Below are 24262 nucleotides of genomic sequence, written 5' to 3' on the forward strand. Positions count from 1 at the left end.
GTGGTAAAGAGCGTTCACGCCATCACTCGTGGAATGCTGACGGCTCTCAACGGCTTGCCAAACAATCATCAGAACTGTGAAGCACCAGGATACAAATTACAGCCTCATGAGAACAGCACTGACTCCCACCGTGTGGAGTGAGGTGTGCGGCGCCGGCCCTGAGGCAGGGGGTGGACTTAATGGGCTGGAGACACTGACTCCGGGTCTCAGACACAACTCACAGCTTGGGGGTTTAATCTTTGCTCCCATAAATACAGGGCGGGGATGGGCCGGCAGCCCCCGTCCGATCTCCACGGAGCTCTGCGTCCCTGTTCCCTGCAGCCCTGCCAGCCTCTTGAACTGACCAGCGGGTCGGAGGTAAGCCGCTCAGCTCCAGCCTTCCTCCTGGACTCGGGGAGGTCGGGGGATGACAGGGAGATGAGTCAGTGCAGGGCGGGGCTCTGAGGGGGTGGCCCCCATTTCCCTTCTAGCCCTCTTGACCGATGATCCAAGTTCGAGGAGCTCATCTCCGCTGCTCAGACCATTGAGCTGGTACCTTGAAGCCTCTGGAACAGCTGTGGAAGCCAAGAATCATTACTCCAGACAAAGAGGGGGAGCAGACTCAATCTCTAGGTTGTTATGGAGCTGGCCCTGAGAGCTGGCGGCAGTGCCGAGCGCAGATCTGGAGAGGGGGCTGGGGGGTGCCTGGCAGGCGGGTGCACCCCGGTGCTGGCTGCAGGGTCCCTAGCTTCTCGCAAGTGCTTCAGAGAAAGGGAAGGGAGAGGGCAGGGGCTGGGGACTGCTGCGTGCACGCCTGCCCCAAAGAGAGGGCAGAACTTGCCACCTGCTTTTCCTTCTGCTCTCAGCTGTCCTGCCACATCCTCCCCTCGCTCGGGTTCCAGGCTTAGCCAGCAGCCCAGAAATCGCAGCCGTTTTCTGGCTGGGTCGCCTGCAGTCTCTGAGACTCCATTTCTTTGGTGCTATTACGCAGCCAGCAGTAGTACCTCCTCCGTGTCCTAGACTTCACTGCTACTGCTGGCGGAGGCCTCATCTGCTCTGGTCGACTGGAGAAAGGACAGGGAGGGGACGAGTTGCTGAAAGCCGGAAAACCCGGGGAAGGGGTCTGAAGGACATGGGGAAGGTCCACTGTACCTGGGGTAGCTGTTGCTCCCCCCACCCCAGGCCACCACCACCCAGCCACCTGCATGACCCACTTACCGCATTCAGGAAGGGGATGTTGGAGACACTGCCCAGGAAGCCAAAGACGACTGGGAAAAAGCCCCTAAGAGCAGAGGGGTGGAGGGCGGGGTCAGTGATGGCTGAGAACGGGGAGGAGAGGTTAGCAAGGCTGAGGTCCACCAAAAGCCCCCAGCTTGGGCTCCCTAGAGAATGGGGCCCCCTGGGCACCAGGGGCAGGCTTGCTTCTGAGGCCCTGACATTTAAGAGGCAGCCAAGAGAAGTGGTTAAGAACACAGGCTCTCAGGGAAACGGGTATGGCTCAACCAATTGGGCTCCTGTCTACCATACGGGAGGTCCGGGGTTCGATGCCCAGGGCCTCCTGGCGAGGGCGAGCTGGCCCATGTGGCGAGCTGGCCCACACGGAGTGCCGGCCCATGCAGGAATGCGGCCCCACGCAGCAGTGCTGCCTAGCGTGGGAATGCTGCCCAATGCAGGAAACCCGCCCTGTGCAGGAGTGCCGGCCGACACAGAGCTGGCGCAGCGAGGTGACGCAACAAGAGACAGAGGAGAGAAAATAAGACATAGCAGAACAGGGAGTTGAGGTGGCACAAGAGAGTAATCGCCTCTCTCCCACTCCTGAAGGTCCCAGGATCGGTTCCCAGAGCTGCCTAATGAGAAGACAAGCAGACACAGAAGAACACACAGTGAATGGACACAGAGCGCAGACAAGAGGGGAAACGGGGTGGTAATGGGAGGAGAAATAAATAAAATAAATCTTGAAAAAAAAACAAACAACAGAATACAAGCTCTGGGGTCACACTCCCTGGCTTCAAATCTTGGCTCCCAGTTCCTGGCACTGTATAAACTTGGGCAAATTCCTTACATTCTCTGAGTCTCAGGTTCAAGCTGTAAATGGGGTTAATAATCATATCTACATGATAGGGCCTACCTAGATGTGCTCAAGAAACCTTTACCTGTTGCTGTTGTCACCGTTCTCTCTACCCAGGCCTGAAGCCTTCTTCCCTCCTGAGAGTGGGCAAATGCCCCCCGCTTCGGGAGCCTGGGCTCGGGGCGTGGATGGCTGGTGGAGGCTGCGCTCCATTTAAACCTTCGTGCTGTGGTGTCCCCAGGCACGTAGCAGCCTTTATCCCTGGGCCCTGTCCTAGCAAACACAGCCTGGTGAGGCCTGCGTGGGGCAGAGGAGTGATTCTCCACATGACCTGAGGGTGTGAGGAGGTGCCCCTGGGGCAGTGGAAGGAGGAGGAGAGGCCCTTTCCTTGGGCCTCCATTTCCAGAGGCTCAGAGGCACCCCGGAGGTCCCTTCTAGCTCTCTTTTTTGCTCCTATGCTGTTGCAACGTCTTCGTCACGGTTTCTTTTTGGTTTGAATGACCGAATCTGCAGGGGCCCCACTCACACGTCTAAACCCTCAATAAATGGTGGCTATTATTTGTCTTTCGACTAAACAGCAAGCTCCTCTGGAACGTTCTCACCATTTAGTGCCGTTTCCTCACAGCCCAGTTAACTGGCATAAAGCAGGTACTGTTTATATTTGACTATTTGAATAATAGAGACATATTCGAATATTATATAAATGAATGCCAGAACATATGATTGGGAAAGTTCTGTTTCTTGAAGCCACCCTACACAATGTCTACCAGGCTAGGACGTTCAGGCTAATCAGGGCATTTCCAAGGCTGCACTCAGCAGAATGAGGGCTCCTGTAGAACCCAAGGCCCCTGATCCCAGTGCCTTCCCGTGAGTCTCTAAGCCGAGCTTCTCCCCGGCCCCAGCACCCCCACTGCAACTGCTCTTCTCTCCATATTATCCCATAGACACATGGAGTCTTTCCTTCCCACCCGTCTGCTCCTCAGCACCCTCCCGTCTTCTCTTAGACCCTCCCCATCCTTCAAGGTCCGTCTCAGGTCCTGCCTCCTCTCGGACACCCACAGCCCTGGCAGTGGCCAGGAGCTCCCCGCCTGTCACCAGGCCCAGGGCTGACACAGGACAGGCCAAGGATTGTGAAGCCAAGAACCGGAGACACCTGGCTCAAGTTCAGGGTCCTCTGTAGAGACCCTGGGCAAGGTGGCCACCTTTTCTGAGGGCTGGATTGTCAGAAGACAATCCTGCAGTGGGTCATGGAGAGGATAAAGTGAGAGGTTGACAGTGAGCAGGTTTGGTGCAGATAAGGGGTGGGCAAGATTCCTTCCTGCCTTCCTCCCCAGCTGGATGATTAGCACTTGATGGTGGCCCTGTTGTCCCCTCGCCGGCGATGGACACAGTACTGGGCCCAGAGTGAGGGCTCAATGTATCCTGACGGATGGGCCAATCCCTCTAATTTATCTTTCAACCACTGTTGGGGGGCTTTTGCAGAGTGACATCCTGACATCCCTTCCCCCGTTGCAATTCTTCCAGGGTTCCCCTTCTCTTGCAGGACAAAGTCCCAGCTTCTGTACACCCGCCTGGTCACGCTGCCCAGACCTGGTGGGTGATCTCGGGCCCGGGGCTCCGGGGACCTGGACTCACTTGAAGAGGCTGAAGAACCCGTAGGTTTCCAGGGACATCCCCAGAAGTGGCCAGCGCAGGAGCACGAGGACCACGCCCCCCAGGAAGAAGCTGGTTCCCCTGAGCTTGTGGCGCTGGAAGAAGAACCAAAACGTCTTCCTCAGGCCGATGATGAGGGAGAGGCCGGTCAGGAACAGCAGCTGTCGGGGAGGGAGAGGAGTGTGAGAGCAAACACACCAGCCCCGTCTTGAGCCCCGGAGTGAAGGACAAGACACGGGGCTGCACTTGCCAACTCCTCAAGAGGGCGATCCAGGAACATGGCAAGATTTGGGAACCCTCGATATCTTGAGCTGGGTGGGAACAGAATGGCCCAGACACAGGGGCAGGGGCAAGGAGATGAACTTCGAAGGTCCCTGGATTCCCATCCAATTTCTTCGATCCCAAAACTTCTTCATCTTTGGTTTCAGTTCTCATCACATCTCCCGGGGAAGCTGAGTTAGAGAGTGAGATACTCTCCATTTTACAAAAGTGAAGCTAGAAGCCCAAATCGGTCAGGCAGCCGTACCCAAAGTCTCATGGAACCTTTAGCGGCTGCATTGCTTAGAGAATCATACACTTAGCCCTATCGGCTATATTAGGATTGGCTTCTAAAGATCCCTTGAGAGCCTAGAATCCCATCAAATTCAACTCTGGGTTTCTTCCAGCAGGCCTAATGCTTTCCCTCCACTTCTCCTTTTCTTTTCTTGACCCATCTACCTGGCAGTGTTTCATCCACCCCCTGCACACCTGTTTTCTTTTCCAAATTCCTCTTCTTCCTTTCCCAATTTGGTGGGCTTTCTTTCTTCTAAGCACCTTGTTGCATATTAATTATGTTTTTCTTATCTCGGCCCTCCCACTGACCCTCCCCGCTCGTCAGTCATGTATGTACATTTTCATGCCTATCACTAGACTGCGGGACTTGGATGGCAGGGACAAGCCTTGATTCATCTTGGTACCTCCAGGTCTTCAGATTCTCCACACCCCGTAGGTCCTGCTGTCCCTGCCCCACGCCCTTTGCCTGCCCCGGCTTGATGGTGCCTGATCCCTGGTTGGGAATGATTGGAATGAAATTGGAGCTGTTGAGAGAGATCTCAGGAAGACTGGGAGGCAGAGTACAAAGGGCTGGGGACTCACGTTTCCGAAGGCCAGGAGCACCGAATCAAAGTACAGCAGTATTCCAAAGATGATGAAGAAGATGCCGAAGCCAGTGGTGCCCACGCCAATCTCTGCAATGGGCAAGGAGGTTGTGGTGGGATGGGCTTTGAGGAGCAGGCTGGGATGCCTGGAATTTTCCCCCATAGCCACTGGACAGGTGTTAGGGAGTGCTTCCATTTCCATCCAAGTACCTCAGCTTCTACCTTCTCAGAGGGTGATGGGATAGGAAGGAAAGGAAGGATGGGGACTGAGCTACATGTAACACCTGCAAACTGCAACCCTAATATGCATTATGGCATTCGTCCCCACAACAGCCTGTGAGGTAGCTAGTGTTACCCTCACCACTACTTTCAGCGTCCTCACATGCTTCAAATGCTCCCTTAGCCAGCTCATCATCAGTTTACATTTCCTTCCTTAAGCCAGCACCACAATCTTCCTTGCAAACCCTCCCAATTCCCTTGTGCGTCTTTTCTTCTGTCTTACTGCCTTAGGTAAGGCCAAGACCTGGCTAAACCCAGCCAGCTGCCTGCTCTGGTCCTGCCTGTGTGCCTCTGAGAGCCGCTGGTATGCAGCCCACACCCAGGCAGGAGGTGCCACTAAAACCCAAGGCCACCAGCACCAAAGGCCTTAGAACTGCCCAGCTGTCCTGCTATACTTCTCGATAAGCTTGCTTTCCTGAAAATTCTTCAGTCTCTTTTTTCCTTAATATTGCCACTGTCCCAGCTTGCAGTCGCTAGCCCACATGGCCAGCATCCTACCTGCACTTTACAGTGGGTCCTTGCTTTCTGCTTGGTGCCCCAGGGCATTCTTTGAAGCTGTTATCAGAGCTGGCAAGCACAGAGCAGAAGTGCAGGTATTAAGAACTCTACCCCCCCTCCCCACCAGGGACAACCTTCCAACAGGATGGATGGGGGTGCTGCTGGGTAAACAGCCCAGTGCCCAACCCTCCAGCTGGATGATGCTGGGAGACATTCTGTGCACCCCTCAGTGCCCAGGCAGAATGGAGCCCTGGTTGTCTACAGCTGTGACTTTGATAAACGCATCCCATTGGGCTTTTTCTCCTACTCTGTTTCTCTTTCCTCCCCCCCCTTTACTTCTGTTTCTGGGGATCACCTCCTACATAAACCACCTGCTTTCAAGGCCTCACCTTAGTTTCTGTCCTTAGGGGAATCCAACCTAAGACAACCCCTGGAACGATGGAAGGAATGTCCATCCTCCCATGAATGGACACTTCTTCAACTTGCATGCTTTTTAAAATAACCTTCTTATTGAGAAATAATTCACATCCTGTAAAATTCACCCTTTTAAAGTGTACATTTTGGTGATTTTTACTATATTCATAAAATTGTGCAACCATCACCACTATCTCATTCCAGAACATTTTCATCACTTCAAAAGAAAAGCCCTTACCCATTAGCAGTCATTCCCCTCCCCTCTCCTTCCAGCTCCTGGCAATCTCTAATCTACCGTTTGTCCCTGTAGAATTGCCTATTCTGGACATTTCATATAAATGGAATCATACACTATGTGGTCTTTTATATCTGGCCTCTTCCATTTAGCGTAATGTTTTTAAGGTTCATTCATATTGCAGCCTGTATGAATACTTTATTCTTTTTATGGCCAAATAATATTCCATCGCATAGATACACCCCCTTTTATTTATCCGTTCATCAGTTGGTGGACATTTGGGTTGTTTCTAATTCTGGACTATTATGAATAAGGCTGCTACAAACGTGTGTGCACATTTTTGTGTGGATGTAGGTTTTCAGTTCTCTTGGGTATATACCTATGAGTGGAATTGCTGGGTCATATGGTAACTCTAGGTTTAACATTTTAAAGAACTGACAAATTGTTTTCCAAAGGAGTTGTACCATTTTACAATCCCATCCACAATGCATAAGGATTCCAATTTCTTCACATCTTCACCCACACTTACTATAGTCTATCTTTTTAAAAAGTATAGCCCTCTTAGTGGGTATGAAGTGGGATCTGGTGTTGTTTTTATTTGCATTTCCTTAAGGACTAATGATGTCGAGTATCTTTTCATGTGCTTATCAGCCACTTATATATCTTCTTTGGAGAAATGTCTGTTCAATCCTTTGCCCATTTTTTAATTGGGTTATTTGTTTTTTTTTAATGTTGGTCAGTAAGAATGTATATATTCTAGATATAAGTTCCTTATCAGACAGATGATTTACAAATACTATCTCCCATCCTATGGATTGTCTTTTCACTTTCTGGATGGTGTCCTTCAAAGTCCCCAAATTTTAAATTTTGATTTGTTCAATTTATCTATTTTTCTTTTATTGCTCATGCTTTTGATCTCTTATCTAAGTATCCATTGCCAAATCCAAGGTCCTGAAAGTTTACCCTTAGGCTATCTTATAATTTTAGCTCTTACACTTAGGCATAGGATCCATTTTGAGTTAGTTTTTGTATGTGGTGTGAGGCAGGAATCCAACTTTATTCTCTTGCATGAGGATATTCAGTTGTCCCAGCACCATTTGTTGAAAAGACTCTTCTTTCCCCATGGAATTGTCTTGGCACCATTTGAGTCCATCTTCTCTTCCTTCTCAAAGACTTCATTCCATCAGCTATAACATCTCTCATCCCTCTGATTTCTGGATTACATCAGCACTCACGGTGGCCCATGGTTCCCCTGTCATAAAAGAAATCCTCCCTAGGCCATACATCCTCCACCAACTCTCACCCTATTTTTCTGCTCCCATCCCCAGCCAAGATTCTTGACAGAATTACTTGTACTCACACTCATTGCCTTCACTTTCTCTGCTTCCATTACTTTTTTTCAATTTGTTGCAAAGTTACATGAAACTAAGAAAGGTACTAAACAATATGTGTAGTGCTTTACCTTATCACATTAAAAATGTCTGTATATATACATTTGTAAATAAGTGTACTCTTATTTGTAAATAAAGATCAGAAAAACATGCACCAAAAGGACAATAGTACTGTCACTGGACAGTATGGTCCACTTTAGTTCAGGTGGGGTGGAAAGAAAGAGGTAAACCTGCAGGGGGACCTTCTGTTTCGTTTGTAAATTTGATGGTTTGAAATTATAACCAATATGCATAAATTTTCAGTTAAAAAAGAAAAAAAAAGACATTCTAGCCATTTTAAGTAAATTAAACAAGTTGCAAAACTGTATATAGAATATAAACTTGAAGTTGAACAGCCCCACCATTAAAAAGTATGGCTAAAGAAAAAGCCAAAATATTTAAGAAGTATGACTAGTGGGAGTGATCCCTTTAAAAGGGACGTTGGATCATGTCACTCTCACCTCCAAAGTCTTCAGGGGTTACCACTGCATTCAGAATAGAGCTGGTCTTTGAAATGGCCTCAGGGTTCTCTCTGGTCTGGCTCTCCCCGCCCCCCAGTCCCCTTGCTAACCTCACCTCCTCCACTCCCCCCCCCCCCCCCACTCTTTCCCTTCTAGCCACACCAGCCTTCCCCGGCTTCCTCCAATAGGCTTGGTAAGCTCCGCTCATGTGTCTTCATGACTTGGCTGTTTTTAGTTTTTTTTTTAAAGATTTATTTATTTTTTATTTATTTCCCCTTCCCTCTCACTCCACCGCCCCCTCCCCCCGTCTGTTCTCTGTGTCCATTTGCTGTGTGTTCTTCTGTGTTCATTTGCATTCTTGTCAGCAGCAACGGGAATCTGTGTCTCTTTTTATTGCGTCATCTTGTGTCAGCTCTCCGTGTGTGCAGCGCCATTCCTGGGCGGGCTGCACTTTTTTCACACAGGGCGGCTCTCCTTACAGGGTGCACTTCTTGCGTGTGGGGCTCCCCTACGCAGGGGACACCCCTGCGTGGCACAGCACTCCTTGCGAGAATCAGCACTGCGCATGGGCCAGCTCCACACGGGTCAGGGGGCCCTGGGTTTGAACCGCGGACCTCCCATGTGGTAGACAGACATTCTATCGGTTGAGCCAAATCCGCTTCCTGACTTTGCTGTTTTTACCTTCCACAGAAGCCCACCCTGGCCATCCTACTGCAAACAGCAACCCCTCCCCCAACACACTGTACCCCTGAGCCCTGACTCTGTTCTACTTCCTCACATTTCTCTTCTATTTTCTCACCTATGAGTGCCCAGAAGAAATAAATTAACATGATGGTACAGACACTATCCTAAAACCTACCAGAGGAAAACCAGGTGGCTTGCAAAGGACCTAGCATGAGAAGGGCATCAGACTCCTCCAAAACAACAGTGAATGCTAGTAGAAGGAGCAATACCTTCAAAATTGAGAGTCTTTGACTTCAAACCCAGAAATCTATATTGGCCAAACGAGCAACTATAAGTGGGCAGAAGAAAAATAAATTTTTAGAAACACAAGGTCCTCCAACCTTTATAGCCCTGCAACCAACTGAATGAAGTGATGCACTAAAACAAGGGGATAAACCAGGGAGGAAGACATGGAATTAAGGCAACTGAGGATCCAAGAAGAGAAGGCAATTTCCGGAATGATGGTGATGGAGGAGTTGACAGTGTGCAAACCTGGGGAGGAGGCTGACCAGGCTGCAACGTGAGGACAGAGGGTCCAGAATATTGTTCACAAGGAAAAACCAAACTCATAGGTTATCATGACTCTGAAGGTGTATGTGGAAGTATGTATGTGGGGAAGGGTTGAGAGAGAGAGCTAAGGCCCCACTTTTGCTAGTAGTAAGTCAACTGATAAAGAGTTTTAAAAATCAAGAAATAACAATAGCACATTATTGAGGAATACGGAGGTAAAGTGACTTTCTTTACAAAGCAGATGTGACGAGAGTGTCTTTTTAAACTACAACATATGTACTTTAAGAATATCTTCATTTTTAAAAATTGACATTGAATTACTTTTTTTTTTTTAATGAAAACATGCAGGCCTCTATTAAGGAGAAAGAATTGTATTGGACTTGTTAAGTCACACCTTAGAAGTGACCCTCGCAACCTCGATAAAATTGGCATTATTGCCATGTTTTCAGGTAGTTGTTAAAAAGGAGGGGGAAAGAAAAAAACAAAGTAAAACAACAACAACCAAAAAAATGGAAAAAAATTAAAAATTAAAAAAGAAAATTTTTAAAAATTTTAAAAATTAAAAATAAAAAAGTGAGGTGGAATTATTCTGGTTGTTTTGAGGCAGAGCTAATTTTTTAAAAAAACCAATAGAATTATTGAGACTCTATTTACTGGCTAGGTTTTCATTACAACTGGAAGAAAATGAAACAGGGAAGCGGACTTGGCCCAGTGGTTAGGGCATCCATCTACCGCGTGGGAGGTCCAAGGTTCAAACCCCAGGCCTCCTTGACCCGTGTGCAGCTGGCCCATGCTCAGTGCTGATGCGCGCAAGGAGTGCCCTGCCACGCAGGGGTGTCCCCCGTGTAAGGGAGCCCCACGTGCAATGAGTGCGCCCCATAAGGAGAGCTGCCCAGTGCGAAATAAAGTGCAGCCTGCCCAGGAATGGTGCCGCACACACGGAGAACTGATGCAACAAGATGTCGCAACAAAAAGAAACACAGATTCCCGTGCCGCTGACAACAATAGAAGCAGACAAAGAAGACACAGCAAATAGACACAGAGAACAGACAACCGGGGTGGGGGTCTGGGGGGCAGAAGGGGAGAGAAATAAATAAATAATCTTAAAAAAAAAAAATCAAACAATGCAATTGTCTTCCATGTAGTTTATCTTTCATAATCTGTTACCATACAGAGTTTTAAGAGGATTAGAATCAGTTCCAGGACAGAAATAAGGCCAAAGAGCTTCATTACAAGAATCAGTAAAAGTCTAGAGATGAGATCTATCATTCAAATTATAGACGAAAACTCACCCTGTTTTTCATCTAGAAAAACACCAGTTTTATGGGGTCTCATTTTCAGCAGAAGCTGGATTCTGTTAGGATCCAATGGAACGTTTTGTTCTGTTTTTCCTTATCACATGATTGTTCTAACCTCAGAGATAATAAGTTGAGACTCTAGAAATTACACCTACTTTATCATGATGACTTTGTTGACACCAGGATATTGTGGAGGAAAACTGCAACCATATTTCCTTAATGTGAATGATAAAGGCATTTTAAGTGTTTATGCTTGTTATGACCACATTATTAATTTATACCTGTCATAAAAATATCCATCCACACATTCTTCTCTATCTCTTGGTAGATGCTTTCATGCTGAAACACAATCTGAACATTTTGTTGGGTTTTCACTTCATTTTGTTAAAACATTCATATTTTCCTTCTGTAAACACTAGCAGTCTATACTCATTGTAAAGACATCTTACATATCTCAAACTCAGGCTTTATTTCTTCTTTCCTATAATTTCTTTTTCCACAAGAACGATTTGCTGGCTTGCAGAGTTATCACTTTCCTACTTGCTCCACACTCTTCCGGATTTTTCCTGTGATAGGGCAGCCCTCCTTATGGGCTTAGTGCTTCTGTGGAGAAAGTGCGCTGTGGTCACAACATCCTCACAGGCAAGGGTCAGAAATTGTGTTTCACACACGCCAACTAGTCCTTGCGTCTGCCTCTCATGTCCTCTGATCGCGAGTGGCTTAGCGATTTGGGTCAAGTTGCCCACCTGAGGCACCTCCAGGCGCAGCCATGGCAGAAAGGGTGGAGGAACTCATCACTCATGCTCGGTGGAGTGACCGATGTACCCACCTTCTGTGGTCCCTGGAAGACGGACAGACGGGGAAGCGCGCCCCCTCCTGGAGCTCCGCGGAGCTGCCACATTCCCCACCTGGCAGAGAACATTGGCGCCTAAGGTAACTAGTTCCTCCTGGAGTCCTGGCTCTCCAGGGGCTAGACTTAGTGGGTCACGGACCCATTTTGGGTATCCTGGCATGGCGCGTTGATGGCAGTCCCGACGGCCCGGTTAGCCCCCTTCCCTGAAGGTCCAGAGGCAGCTGCTGAGAGCCCACAGCCTACAGGCGGTGGCAGATGAGCTGGCCGCCCCATCTCCACAGGTTGTAGCTCGCATTGCCTGAAGCCGGGTTCGGTGTCTTTCCTGATCCAGAGAGGAATATTTCTTGGAGCAGCCACTCTTCCAAGGAAAGGAATTTCTCCTGCAACAGGTGACTGCGCCCCTCAGGCCTCAGGCTGTGCAGGGAGTCTTGGAACCCCATTTACATTTTTTCTTAAAAACATTTTTTTGACAATCACAAATGTACATAAAAGTTGCAAGTAGGGTACAAGTTTTTCCCTGCAGTATTTGAGAGGAACCATTCCCTGGTCATATTACTGTACTTCTCGCCCGTCGTTGGCGCCCCACTGAACTTAGAATAAACGGCGTCCCTCCCACCTTCTCACCATGCCCTGGTTTACAGCCCTGCCTGACTGGGCTTGGCCTACTTGTCCAACTTCATCTCCTGCCACTTTCCCTGTTAACTGCCGTGCTCCAGCCACACTGCCCTTCCTTGTTTCAGGGACCACAACCAGCCCTCTTGCCTCAGGGCCTTGCGTATGCTGGTTCCTCAGCTGGAACTTTCTTTCCCCACTTGTTACCTCACTAACCCTAACTTACCCTTCAGGTCTCGGTGGTTTCCTCTCCATTCCCTGATCTAAATCTGGTTCCCTCACGGTTCTTTCTCATAGGCCTTATGGCATTTGATGAGTGTATTTCCTTGCACAGTAATTAGTTGAAGAAAATGGTGTGCCACTGGGCTCAGACCTGAGCCCTCTTCTCCATATATTATTCCGAGGTCAGTGGCTCTCAACTGGTGTGTGTGTGTGTGTGTGTGTGTGTGTGTGTGTGATTTTACCACCCCCACACTTGGCAATATCTGGAGATATTTATATTTTTGGTAGTTATACCTGGGTAGAGGCCCAGGACGCTGCTAAAATCCTACAATGTACAGAACAGCCCCCCACCACAAAGACTTACCAGCCCCCAAATGTCAATAATGCTGAGGCTGAGAAACTGTCTCAGGTGATCTCAGGGACTCTCTTGGTTTTAAATACCACCCATAGGCTGGCAACTCCCCAATTTATCTCTCCAGCCCAGGCCTTTCCTGGAACCCCAGATTCATATCCAGCTGCCTACCTGACACCTTACCTGTGAGATGTGTTTAATAGCACATCAAACACAACATGTCTAAAACCCGACTCTTGATTTTTCCCCCTACTTGACCCTTCTAATTGCTCAGACATCCTTAACTCTTCTTCCTCTCAGACCTCATGTCCAATTCACCAGCAAATCCTCTCAGTAAATCCCTCAAAACCGGTCTGGCACTGGCCACTTGCCCCCACTCTGCTGCTCGCCCCTGTTCCTAGCCGCCACCCTCTCCTGCTCAGAACCAGGCTCCCTGCTGGCACCCGCAGAGCCTCTATTCTCAATTCAGCAGCCAGAGTGATCTTTTAAAAATATATCAGGAAGCCGACGTGGCTCATGGATAGAGCGTCCGCCCACCATATGGAGGGTCCAGGGTTTGATCCCCAGGGCCCTCCTGACCCGTGTGGAGCTGGCCCATGCCCAGTGCCACGCTCAAGGAGTGTGCCCTGCAAGGAGAGCTGTCCCGCGTGAAAAAAAAGAAAGCAGCCCCCTCAGGAGTGGCGCTGCACACACCACGGAAAACTGATGCAGCAAGATGACTCAACAACAACAACAACAACAACAAAATATATATATAAGTATGTCATTTCACCCTTCTGCATAAACCCGCCAGTGGTTTCCCATCTGTTTTACTTTCCTAGGCTGCTCAGCAAATACCTTTAAATGTGTTGGCTTAAGCAATAGTTAATTACTAGTTTCGAGGCAGAGAAAATGTCCAAATCAAGGCATCATCAGGGAGATGCTTTCTTCCCAAAGGCTGGATGCTGGTGAGCCTTGGCAACTCTGCCACATGGCAAGACATATGGCGTGTCTGCTGGTCTCTCCCTTCTCTGCTGGGTTTCGTTGACTTCGGCTTCTTGCTTCTGTGGCTGTCTGTCTATCTCTCGGTTTTCATTCTGTTTATAGAGGACTCCAATAAAAGGATTAAGACCCATCCTAATTGAGATGGGTCACACCTTAACTGAAGTAGCCTCATCAAAAGGTCCTACTTACACTAGGTTTGCACCCACAGGAATGGATTAAATTTAAGAACATGTTTTTCTTGGGTACATACAGCTTCACCCCACCACACCATCTTACATCAATAAAATCAACCTTCTTACCTCTCTGACCTAAACTTCAATTATTCCCTCCCTTACTCACTTTGCTCCAGTCTCACTAGCCTCCTTATTGTCCTTAAACATGCTAAGGATGCTGTGCCTCAGGGCCTTTGCACTGGCTGTCCCGTCTTCCCATCCGGAGAGCTGCATGGTTTTCCTTCCTCACTTCTTGTAGGTCTCTTTGTAAAAGATAGCTTCTCAGTGGCACCTTTCCTGATCATCCTATAAAAAACAGTAATGCTGCCTACCCTACCCTCCATAGCCTCCTTATACTGCTTTATTTTTATACGGAGGACTCATCACACTTATCCAACATAAGATATATTTATATCTTTATTTGTTAATTATCTACCCTCTTCCCCCAGCACGGAAGCAGAGAAAATGTCTGTTTTTTGACTGTTGTATGCTCAATACCTAACACAATGTTTGGCAGAAGTTTGTTCAGTGAATGAGCAAATATTTTCACCAGTTCTCAGATTTCACCCAAATGAAATCCAAACCCTCACTTTTCTTGTTCTGGAGCCACAGTTCTCCCCATTCTCCCTGGACCTGTGGACTCCCTCCTTCCTCTCTTCCCCAAACAAAGGGGAAGGATGCTTAGGAGAGGGGGTGGGTGATTTGGGGAGGGGGTGGAGTTTAGTTTCTGAGAAGAATGGGCAGAAGACTGCAGGGTCTACCTTTGCAGCATCGGGGGTCCCAATTCCAAGAACCCTGCAGTGGAAAAGGAATGCCCTTGACTGACGGACTTGCCAGTTCCCACAGGCAGCAGCTTCTGGCTTCCGGGGGACCTCAAGCAGGACTCCCCCCTCCCCTGGAAGCAGGAGAGTCACACCCAGCCCTGGCCCTGCTGCCTCTGGAGGCCAGCACAGCAGCTCCCCGTCACTGGCTCCAAAGGTCACCTCGGTGGGTTCCCGGCTGGGAGGGGTGCACCTTGGCCTAGGCTCCCCCGCTCGCCCAGCCCCTCTGCCGCGCCAGCCCCTGGCCCCTCGCACTCACTCTGCCAGTCGGAGATGGAGATCATGCCGCACTCGGCCTGGGGGGCTTCTCGGGTGGAAGCTGGCAAGTGGTGAGAAGCAGAGAGGACCGAGCTGGTACATGCTGATGGGAAGCTGACCCTTGGTAGGTTGTGAAACAAGTCCTCCGGTAAATCATTAACCACCCCCCATCTCTACCCGCCCCCGACACACACCCACCCACAAAAGGCTGTTAAAGTCGAAGGGGCCTTCACCAGCTTCTTCCCTGAGCACAAAGCCCCTCCTCTGCACCCCTCTTCCTTCACCCAGAGGCCAGGACCACGTGACCCTACTGCCACCCCCACCCCCCACCTGCACCCCAGGGCTGAATTCAGTCGCTCCCATCATCTCTTCAAAACTTGGACTACAAAATGAAGGAATTGAGATCGGGGGCAGACCCGGGGTGCTTACTGAGTTTGGTGAAAGGGGTGGGAAAAGTTGGAATCTGTGTATCCCTTTGGAAATTAAATTCCTGTTGCAAGTGGTTTGCATTCTGCCAGTGCCCTGGTTAGTCGCTAGGGGGCAATAAGCAACAGAGTAAAGCCTCTGCAGACTGCCTAATCGGAAAGCCAGATTCAGTTACACCGAGGGCACAAGCGCCACCAGGGAGTTGGATAGAAGGGACTTGGGTCTCCTTTCCCCCAGTGATGTCCAGCTTTAAACTGTGAGGCTGAGCTGTGGAAGAGAAAGCCCTGAATTTGGCCTTGGGGTAGGGATGGACGATTTAGGAGACCTGGTTTTAGTTCACACTCCAGCTGTGTAGACAGGATGCATCTTCTCCCCTCTGTGGGCCTGAAAAAGAAGGGGTAGGTGATTTCTAAGGTTCTCTGTTCCATTGTTGAGCAGTGATTCTCAGCCTCATTGGACCTAAAATCCCTTTTGTACTGTCACCTTTATCCTCCATCCTGAAAAGAAGCTCATAGAAGGTATGACCAATCTATATACATCATTTAAAAAGCTCAACTAAAAAGAATAAAATTTTAATAATAAAATATGATGTCTCTCAATATACAAATGCTTAGGCAAGATTTACTAGGAGACAAAATAAAATAGGCAGATTGCTTGCATCTATTTATAATAGATAAGTTCGGATTTAAGGGAAATAGGAAGCCAGAAGCTATTCTAGAAAAAAAAAACCCAAATCCCCCAAAAAACAAAAAAACCCCAACAAGAAAATAAGAATAGTAGGGGTGAACACTAGAAAAAAAAAACTGTTAGGCAAGTAATAAGACTAGACATACTTACATATAAAAGGAAGAGGGAAATAAACTTAATTGAAGAAGGGCTAATGGCTAACAAAGCTAACAAACAATGCAAATTAGACATGACAAAGTGAGACAATAAGGAAGTACAATGTTTATGCAAATAAACTGGGTCTTATTTATTTGCATATTGTCAAAATAACTCCCTATGCTATGACATGGAATGGGGTAGTGATGAAATACCACAGACTTACAGATCTGTCTTGAAATTCCAACATATGTTGAGGCAATATTCAGTCTCCAGGAATTTAAAAGGACTTGGAGCTCAAAGAGGCAGATGAAATAGGCAATGGGGAATAGAGGATGGACTGGAAAGAGAAATGGTGATATAAGCAGTTTAAAGCAATTGCATGGTGGGCCCCAGGGACAGGGGCAGTGTCAGAGAAGAACAACAGGCAACTCCCCAAAACATTTCTACATGTAATCGCTAAAATGTGGTGTTCACCCTTGGGCTGCAAAAACTTAAAAAATATAAAGGATGGCAATAAGATGAAATGATTTCTAAAACTTTATTAAGGAGAGCCACTGAGATCTCCTGCATTTCAGGAATCTCTGCTTAATGACATTTGGTTCTCTCAGCTCTCCTCTGTTCAAATAGAGGAGTTTGTAGTTCGTCTCTTTGCTAATTCAGTAATACCCTACTGCATTGGACTCTATTTTGGGAATCTGTGCTGTGCATTGCAGCCACTAAATGCCAGTACCATATTGCCCCCTTATCATTAGGACACAAAGTCTGCCCCCCTCCCTTCCCTGTCCTCCCCCATAAATTCCCAAAATGTCCCCTAGGGGGCAGTCCCACCCTCCATTGAGATCCCTTGGTTGGTTAAGAGTTTGAACTCTAAAATCAAAGTGCCTGGGCTCCATCTCAACTCTGTGAGATCTTAGGAATTTTTTTTTTATTTCTAATATTTTTGTTAGAGATGTTGTGAGCTTACAAAACAATAATGGGTAACGTACAGAATTCCCATACATCATCCCACCACCAACACCTTGCACTGTTGTGGAACATTTGTTACAAATTATGAAAGAACAGCATCAAAATATGACTGCTGTGTTCCAAAGCTTACATTGTTGTATTTTTGCCATAACTCGCACCTTTCCCCCATTTTTAACACCACGTATTAGTATCATACATTTGTCATAGTTCATGAGAGAACACTCTCATAGTTGTACTTTTAATCATAGTTGATCTTAGCAATTTATTTAACCTTTCTGTGCTTCAGTTTCTTGGCTAAATAGTAGGACCTTTCTCATAGTTATCTCTCACGAGGATTTGTGAGTTAATACATGCAAAGTGCGTAGAACTGTGTATCTGACACATAGTAAGCACTTAAGCCACCAATATAGCTATTATTCTTCCGATTAGTACTGTTTTAGAGTATAGCAATTACCACTGGTATTACTATTACTAGTCGTGTGCTACTGACGTGCTATTACAGGATAAAGATTTCTGCTGTCACTGCCAGCTGGGACGCCAAGCTGCTCCCACAGCTAGGAATGCGGCCCGGCTGGCCGTGGAGCGCACCTGTGAGCTCCGGACCCAGAAAAGCGGAACTCTCGGGAGTCTCTGGTGGCAGCGCCGGGTCCTGGAGCTGAGGCCCCCAGGGAGGTCGGTGTGGCAGGCTGGGCTCGCCCACCCAGGTGAGGCCCTGCCTGAGGTCCCTAGGTAGTGGTTACTCCCTGGGGCCGGCGGCAGGGGAGCACGGCCCCGGGGGGACAGCAGGGGCCTGGGGGTGCTTCCAGCCAAGGTGACGGGCCAGGGGAGGAGCGGGAGCTGGGATCCGTTCTGCTTCTTCCCCATTGGGCCCCTGAAGAAAGCCAAGGGGGCTACAGCAGCACCGCCTCCTCACATTGGTAAGATGAATTAGTTTTGGAGTGCCCCCGTTGTAGAGATGGGGCTACTGAGCCCGAGGCAGTTGAGTGACGCCGTGGCGCTCCGGGATGGTGAGCCCTGCCTGGTGGCGCAGGAGGACGGCCCTGGGGCCCTGGTTCCCGGGCAGGAGAGGGTCTGAAGCGCGGCTGCCTGCGTGACCGCGGCACCCCTCTCCTGAAGAATCGAGTAACGACCGAACACCACTGCACAGAGGGCGTTCTTAGGTGCTCTCTCGTTTGCGTTCCCTGATTAGGGCCGCCTTTTCCAAACGCAGCCTGGGCGGATCAGAGGGTCGATCCGGGCGAGAGGTAGGGCTGGCTCTGGACACAGTGGCGCCCAGTGGTGCTCTGCGGTCTCACGTGCCACTTCCCTCCCAAGCCCTGTGACTGCCTCCGGCCAGGATGCCGGCTGCTGAGGGCCCAAAAGTGACACGTTCTCCAACACGCTGCCCCCGACCCCAAAGGTCTCTGTCTTGAGCTTGTGTCTAGGCCCCACGGTAAAGCCCATCAGGCTTTAAAGCTCTCCCGGGATATTACGAAACCCAAAATAAGTTTATATAGTCACTTTATTTGTAAAACTGAACGCACGCGCTGCCAAGACCTTTGGGGTTGAGGTCAGGTACCGAGAACCCAAACTCAGCCGTTGGAACCAGACCAAGGCAAAAGGAGGAATCGGAGGCCGTGCCTTCCCAGTCCTCAGTTCCCTTCTCTTCCTACAAAAGCCTAGCTGAGACCCCACACTATTCTGGACCCATTTTTTTCTCCTATTCCCTATCCCACAGAAATTACAGAACTTACATTGAGCTCTGGAAAAGTCCTTCACCTTGAGTGTCAAAACTGATACCAAAACAAAAATTTTTTTTTTTAGATTTATTTTATTTAATTCCCCCCTCCCCCGGTTGTCTGTTCTCTGTGTCTATTTGCTGCGTCTTGTTTCTTTGTCCGCTTCTGTTGTCATCAGCGGCACGGGAAGTGTGGGCGGCGCCATTCCTGGGCAGGCTGCACCTTCTTTCCTGCTGGGCGGCTCTCCTTCCAGGCGCACTCCTTGCGCGTGGGGCTCCCCTACGCGGGGGACACCCTGCATGGCAGGGCACTCCTTGCGTGCATCAGCACTGCACATAGGCCAGCTCCACACAGGTCAAGGAGGCCCGGGGTTTGAACCGCCCTAACCACTGGGCCAAGTCCGTTTCCCCAAAATTTTTTTTAAAATAACAAAAAACTGATACCCACTGATTACTGAATACCTGCCAAGAGAAATAAACTCAAAGGGTTAAGCTGGATGAGGAGAATTTGGGCAGCATTTCTGGCACCACCCCGATCACACGCCTTCTTTGCCTCCAATACAGGGCACTGAGTGGTGATCTAGAAAGGCTGGGAATTTTTTTCTGCCATTTTACCCTCAGTCTCAGAGACAAACTAAAGGGAAGGTACCAGGGCCCAAAACATGATGCTTCCATCCTGCAGGACCTTGGGACCAAGTTCTCGCCGGGATCACCTAAGGCTACTGTAGGGCCTGGGCTGAGAGATGGCCCTGGTGCTGGTAGAGTGTCATCAACCCCTACTCAGGAGGAGGCCGTGCTCCTCCCAGCTCTGATGTCTGCCTGGGAGAGACGCAGAGGTGTGCAGCCCGAGGCGTGATGGTGGTGGTGGGGGCGGGTGGGGGTGGTAGGAGCTGCTTTGCAGCAGCTTTGGTCTTTCTGACAAATCAGGCCCAGCCCTTCAGACCCTCCTCTCTCTTTTCCTGCCAAGCTTGTAAACCGTCACGGACCCCGAGACCAGCCGCAGGGAGACGCGGACGCCGAGTGGGAGACGCACACCGCTTATACAAACCATTCTTTTTATTTCCTGCATTGGGTTTTTACAAACTTGCAAGATACAAATGCAGAGCTCATTGGGGTTTTTCGGTACCTTTATCTAAAAAGAAGGCTACTAAAGGAGGAAGCAAACTCACCCATTTCATTCAGGATGCGCCCCCTCCCTGAGGGGCGGGGGTGGCTAGAAAGATGCTAAGGGGATGCTACAGTTGTTTGGTCCCCTGACAGAGATGCCCTCTGTTTATCTAATCTTAATTCTTCTTCTAAGGTCACTTTATTACTAAATAAAGACACTGAGATCATAGATTTCCTTGTACGGTTTATTGTCTAATACTAGCAAATCAAATTGGCCCCGATATGTGCATAAATAGATATATGTATATATAATTAATATTTTCCTTAGTTTTAAGAGCTGCCAGGTGGAGGGTGCCTAAAGGGGAAAGGAACTGATTCCATCTCGCAACAGTCAGCTCGCCCCAAGAGCATGCCTCTTGCAAAGACGGGAGAGCAAGTGCGCACGGCTTGCGACCTCAGAAAATCTTTAAAGTGACATTAGCAGTATTTGATTGCAGCCTCTTGGTTATTGATCAGGGAGGTAATGTGCTAACTGAGAAGGCCCTAGGTTAGTAACCAGGGCTCTCCCCAGTGGGTTACTTAGCTCTGGGTCTCCACCTGGCCCTGTTCATTCATAACAAGATGCTCGAGGCTGGAAACAGGGTGCGGGAACGTCAGGCTTGAACGCCAGTCGGGAGCTCCGTGCTAGGCCACCCAGCCCCAAAACCTCGCTCCCAGATCTGGACAAGGACTCCAGTCTGCCCAAATCCTTGCAAGGCATGAGCCCCTTGCCGACTTCAACAGTCGATAAGCAGTGTGGAAAGCTGAGCTAGTTTATTTCAGTGCTCCAGTGGTCGCTTGCCAGAGGAAAAAAGTCTCAGGGGTTTCCTGGGCAAGGTTGAGATGTCACGTTGTCTGTGGGACCCTCCTCCGCCCGGAGGCCAGTTTTGCAGTCTGGATGCCAGACCGAGGTATCATCCCCTTAAGAACAGTCCCCAGGGAGAAAGGTCAGAGAGAGACGGATGCCACGGACGTGACCCAGACCAAAGAGTCAAGTGGAAAGGAATGTGAGAAGTCCAAGGAACTCGCAGGGGTCTGTGCTAAAGGAACAGTGATGGCCCAGGCGATTCCAGACCCTTTCCTGTGGCTTTGGGTCCATCAGGAGTAGCCTGACATTCTTGGTGCTGTTTAGCACAGGCTGCCCTTCCGGGGTTGGCCTTTTCCAGCAGGGTGATGAGAGGGGGTGGTCTGCGAGTACATCTGGGGGTGAGGGTGCTTGCAGGGGGTACTTTTGTGTACATAGCCGGCCCCGGAGTAAACATTTCCTTTAAGAGGTTTCACATCAGATAACCCTCGGAAGGTCATCGGGAGTTGACAGTGTCGTCCAATCCTTAGGACTACCTGGAGACCGTCCTGCCCCAGAAGGTTCTCTCCACGTGAGCGCTAAGGCCCAGCCCTGGGAGTCGGGAAGGGGCTGGTGCGGGGTGGACCTAGAGGCTCACCTCAGTCTTCTCACCTCCTTTGCTAAGTCCATTCAGGCATTGCACATTTTGAAAAGAGATCTGCTTTTAACAAAAGCATAAAATAGATCTGTCATAAAATAAGTCTTTCCTCTTGCCCCTCTTTGGATCAAAAGGCAAAGGAGTGTGGCCTTGACATGCTAGGAAATCATGTGAAAATAAGGGAGAGAAAACGGGCTTGGGCAGGAGCTCTAGGGAAAGGTCAGACATCCACACAAATAAATATATATGTTATACACACACACATATAGAACAGATGTAATCTCCATAAAACATATATTAAGGCATGTCAAGCAACATAAAGAGCCAGCTTTATGGGATAAAACAGGTGAGAGAGAGGTGGCCGAGATGCAGACATGGTTTCTTGGTATTTTACATGTATTTCTAAAAATATCACTAAAATAAAAAAAAAATGAAGGAAAAAAAAGAGACCGACAAAGATAGGGGAAGCCATGGCAGGCCCTGCAAATCTGTTTCATGTGGATGGAGACAGGTTGGTGAAGGAGGGGGAGGGGATTCCTTGGGAGCCAGTCCCACTTGCCAGTCTTAGGGGAGAAGGGACGGATTTGGGGTGCTTCAGCTATGCTGAAGATGGGAAATGTAGCCACCTACATTTATATCTAGCCAGCTTCAAAAAACCTGCTAGAAGTGGAGACAGGTGGAATCCCCTCGTCTGCAATCCCTCAGAAGCATGAGAATACCCTAAGCACCTAGAACAGTGCCTGGTACATAGAAGGTGCTCAATAAATATTTGTTGAATGAATGTTCTCTTTACTTGCATATGAACCAGTAACTGCCCCAGCCGTGAAGGTGGAGAGGAATTGGTGGAAGATAGTGTTGGTCCTGGGGTGACTGGCAGGCCAGCTGAAGGGGCTGGGCAGCAACTCTGGCCAAGAGAAAGCCCAGGTGCCTTCAGCTTCCCTCTCCGCCCTCCTTTCTGGCTACATTCATCTCAAGGTGGGTGGAGCGGAAGAATGGCCTTTGCTTCTCTCCATCTCTCCCACATTGGCTTCCCTGAGTAGGCTGCTTGTGAGGGAGCCACGCTGGAAGGGAGTGCCTCAGTAGAGCCTCCACTGGTCCTCGTCTGGAATGCCAGGGATGAGGGGTAGGGTCCCGGGACCTGGCCTTGCAGCTAAGGCCTCCTGCCCTGTCCCCCAGGGGGCACGCTCAGCTGGCTCAGCTGACCCACAGCCAAGAGGCTGGTGAGGGAAGGCCCCGAGGCTGACCACGCCCCACGTATGACAGGGCCTGCTCACTGCCCCGCCCCCAGGAGGGTCCCCAGCCTAGGAAGAGCCCAGGCTGTGCTACCCGACTCCCCTTCACCCCACGCCCCAAACCCCACACCAAGCACCCCAGCAGGAAGCCACCACGTTCTCCCCTGGAGGGTCCTCCTAGGGCCAGGGAGCTGGCAGCCCCAGCCCCATCCCGCTGCCCTGGGAGGTGTGGGGAGAGGCCAGAGGGAACAGCCCGGCACTCTGCTTGGCACTGACCGAAGGCTCCGCCCTGGGGAAACCGATCCCCACCTCCTTTCCATCTCCTTCCTCCTCCTTTACACTTGCAAATGTGTCCTGCTGCTTCCCCATTGCTCCCACTTCCAGGAGGGGCTCTCCTCTCTCTCTGCTGCCCCTTCTCAACCTGTCCTCAGACTCTGCACAGACCTGCTGTTCTCTCTCTACAGCCAGCACTGTTCCCTCACGGAGCCAAGGAGCCTCTCCCCGTTTCTCATCATCTTGTCTTTGGCTCAAGCAGGGTGGTCAGTCTCCGTTGGAGCTCAAAGGAGCACCCAGAAGCACAGATGTGTCCAGGCCCTGCTACATCTGGGGCAGTAGAATAGAGGGGGGGGGGGGAAGGGGCAGCTGGCAGGTGCTGTCCTCAGTGTCAAAGGGGTTAAAGGGGCAGAGGGCCCATCTCCTCTTCACCTCTGAGCCTAATGTAAGATGGCCCAGGGCCTGATGACATGTCCCCTACCAGGGAATGTTCCAGCAGGGCCATCACAGCCCCAGCCAGGGGCAGGCGTGGGCGCCCAGGCTGTGGTGGGCCACCGTCATCTCAGGCCCTGCCTAGGACCACCGTACCAGGGGTGAGGGCTTCGGGATCAGACGCCGGTGGGTGTGAGGCCCACACAGGATCCGCAGCCCTCTCAGTAGCAATCCCCGGCCCCCAGCGCGGCTCCGTGCGGCATTCCCACGGGAGGGCGGGGCGGGGGCCGGGGCGGGCAGAGGAGGAGTTCAGAACGTAGCTCTGTGGAGCTTCATAGCGTTGGCCTCAGCCAGGGCTTGCACTAAAGAGAAGAGAAATGGGGGTGAGAGGGTGTTGCACACCACAGCCATGGTTCCAGCCAGCCTCCCCAGGAGAGCACACACCTAGCCTGACAACTGCCTGGCAGAAACCCACTCCACTGCCCCAACCCCAAAAAGGGGGAACAGAGGAAGAGAAGTCAATGTTCTTTGCTACTTGCCTGATACTGAGCCACTGTGTGCTAGAGCTCAGGGAAGACTACACAGCCTTTGGCTAGAGTTGCCCACTGCTGTTTTTGGGTTCTGTTTTTAATTTCCAGTAAAATCTGGCAGTGGAGTGACTGCTTCTGGAACTTTCTGGAGGCTTCTGGGGCAGGATTGCCAAGGACCTCAATAGGAGGACGTCCCCTTTCTGACATGGACAGGTGAGGTCTCTGCTTCTCTAATTCCCTGCTTCCTTTGCTTCTGGAGAAGCAAAGCCCGGGCG

General features: G+C 49.8%; 2 protein-coding genes across 45 annotated transcripts in view; both read right to left on the reverse strand.

The window, feature by feature from the left end:
- Positions 1-217: 217 nt before the first annotated feature.
- Positions 218-15124, reverse strand: GOLT1A (golgi transport 1A). 2 transcript variants are annotated; one of them, XM_004459076.4, is made up of 6 exons: positions 15000-15124; positions 4835-4926; positions 3683-3861; positions 1198-1261; positions 984-1043; positions 218-554 (listed from the first exon to the last, which is right to left on the reverse strand). In XM_004459076.4, exons 1-5 carry the CDS (start codon positions 15022-15024, stop codon positions 996-998), a joined length of 408 nt encoding a protein of 135 aa, XP_004459133.2. In that variant the 5' UTR covers positions 15025-15124; the 3' UTR covers positions 218-554; positions 984-995. The 2 variants fall into 2 exon arrangements, with proteins under 2 accessions (XP_004459133.2, XP_012380827.1); XM_012525373.3 differs by lacking the exon at positions 984-1043.
- A 4846-nt stretch (positions 15125-19970) lies between these two features.
- PLEKHA6 (pleckstrin homology domain containing A6) overlaps positions 19971-24262 on the reverse strand; it is a 144031-nt gene continuing 139739 nt past the window's right edge. For all 43 annotated transcript variants that reach the window (XM_058275015.2, XM_058275013.2, XM_058275012.2 and 40 more), the window contains one exon: positions 19971-23819. In XM_058275015.2, the coding sequence (XP_058130998.1) occupies positions 23767-23819 (53 nt within the window). In that variant the 3' untranslated portion in view covers positions 19971-23766. The remainder of the gene's footprint in view (positions 23820-24262) is intronic.

Source organism: Dasypus novemcinctus, chromosome 13, assembly GCF_030445035.2.
Source record: "Dasypus novemcinctus isolate mDasNov1 chromosome 13, mDasNov1.1.hap2, whole genome shotgun sequence".
Taxonomy (NCBI): Eukaryota; Metazoa; Chordata; class Mammalia; order Cingulata; family Dasypodidae; genus Dasypus; species Dasypus novemcinctus.

What these genes read in the sequence shown, in the direction of transcription:
- GOLT1A (XM_004459076.4), bottom strand. Translation starts at nt 15,024, where the DNA reads ATGATCTCCATCTCCGACTGGCAGA. An exon ending in CTCCATCTCCGACTGGCAGA is followed by an intron (nt 4,927 to 14,999) that starts GTGAGTGCGAGG and finishes TGCCCATTGCAG; the next exon opens with AGATTGGCGTGGGCACCACT. An exon ending in ACATCCCCTTCCTGAATGCG is followed by an intron (nt 1,044 to 1,197) that starts GTAAGTGGGTCA and finishes TCCTTTCTCCAG; the next exon opens with TCGACCAGAGCAGATGAGGC.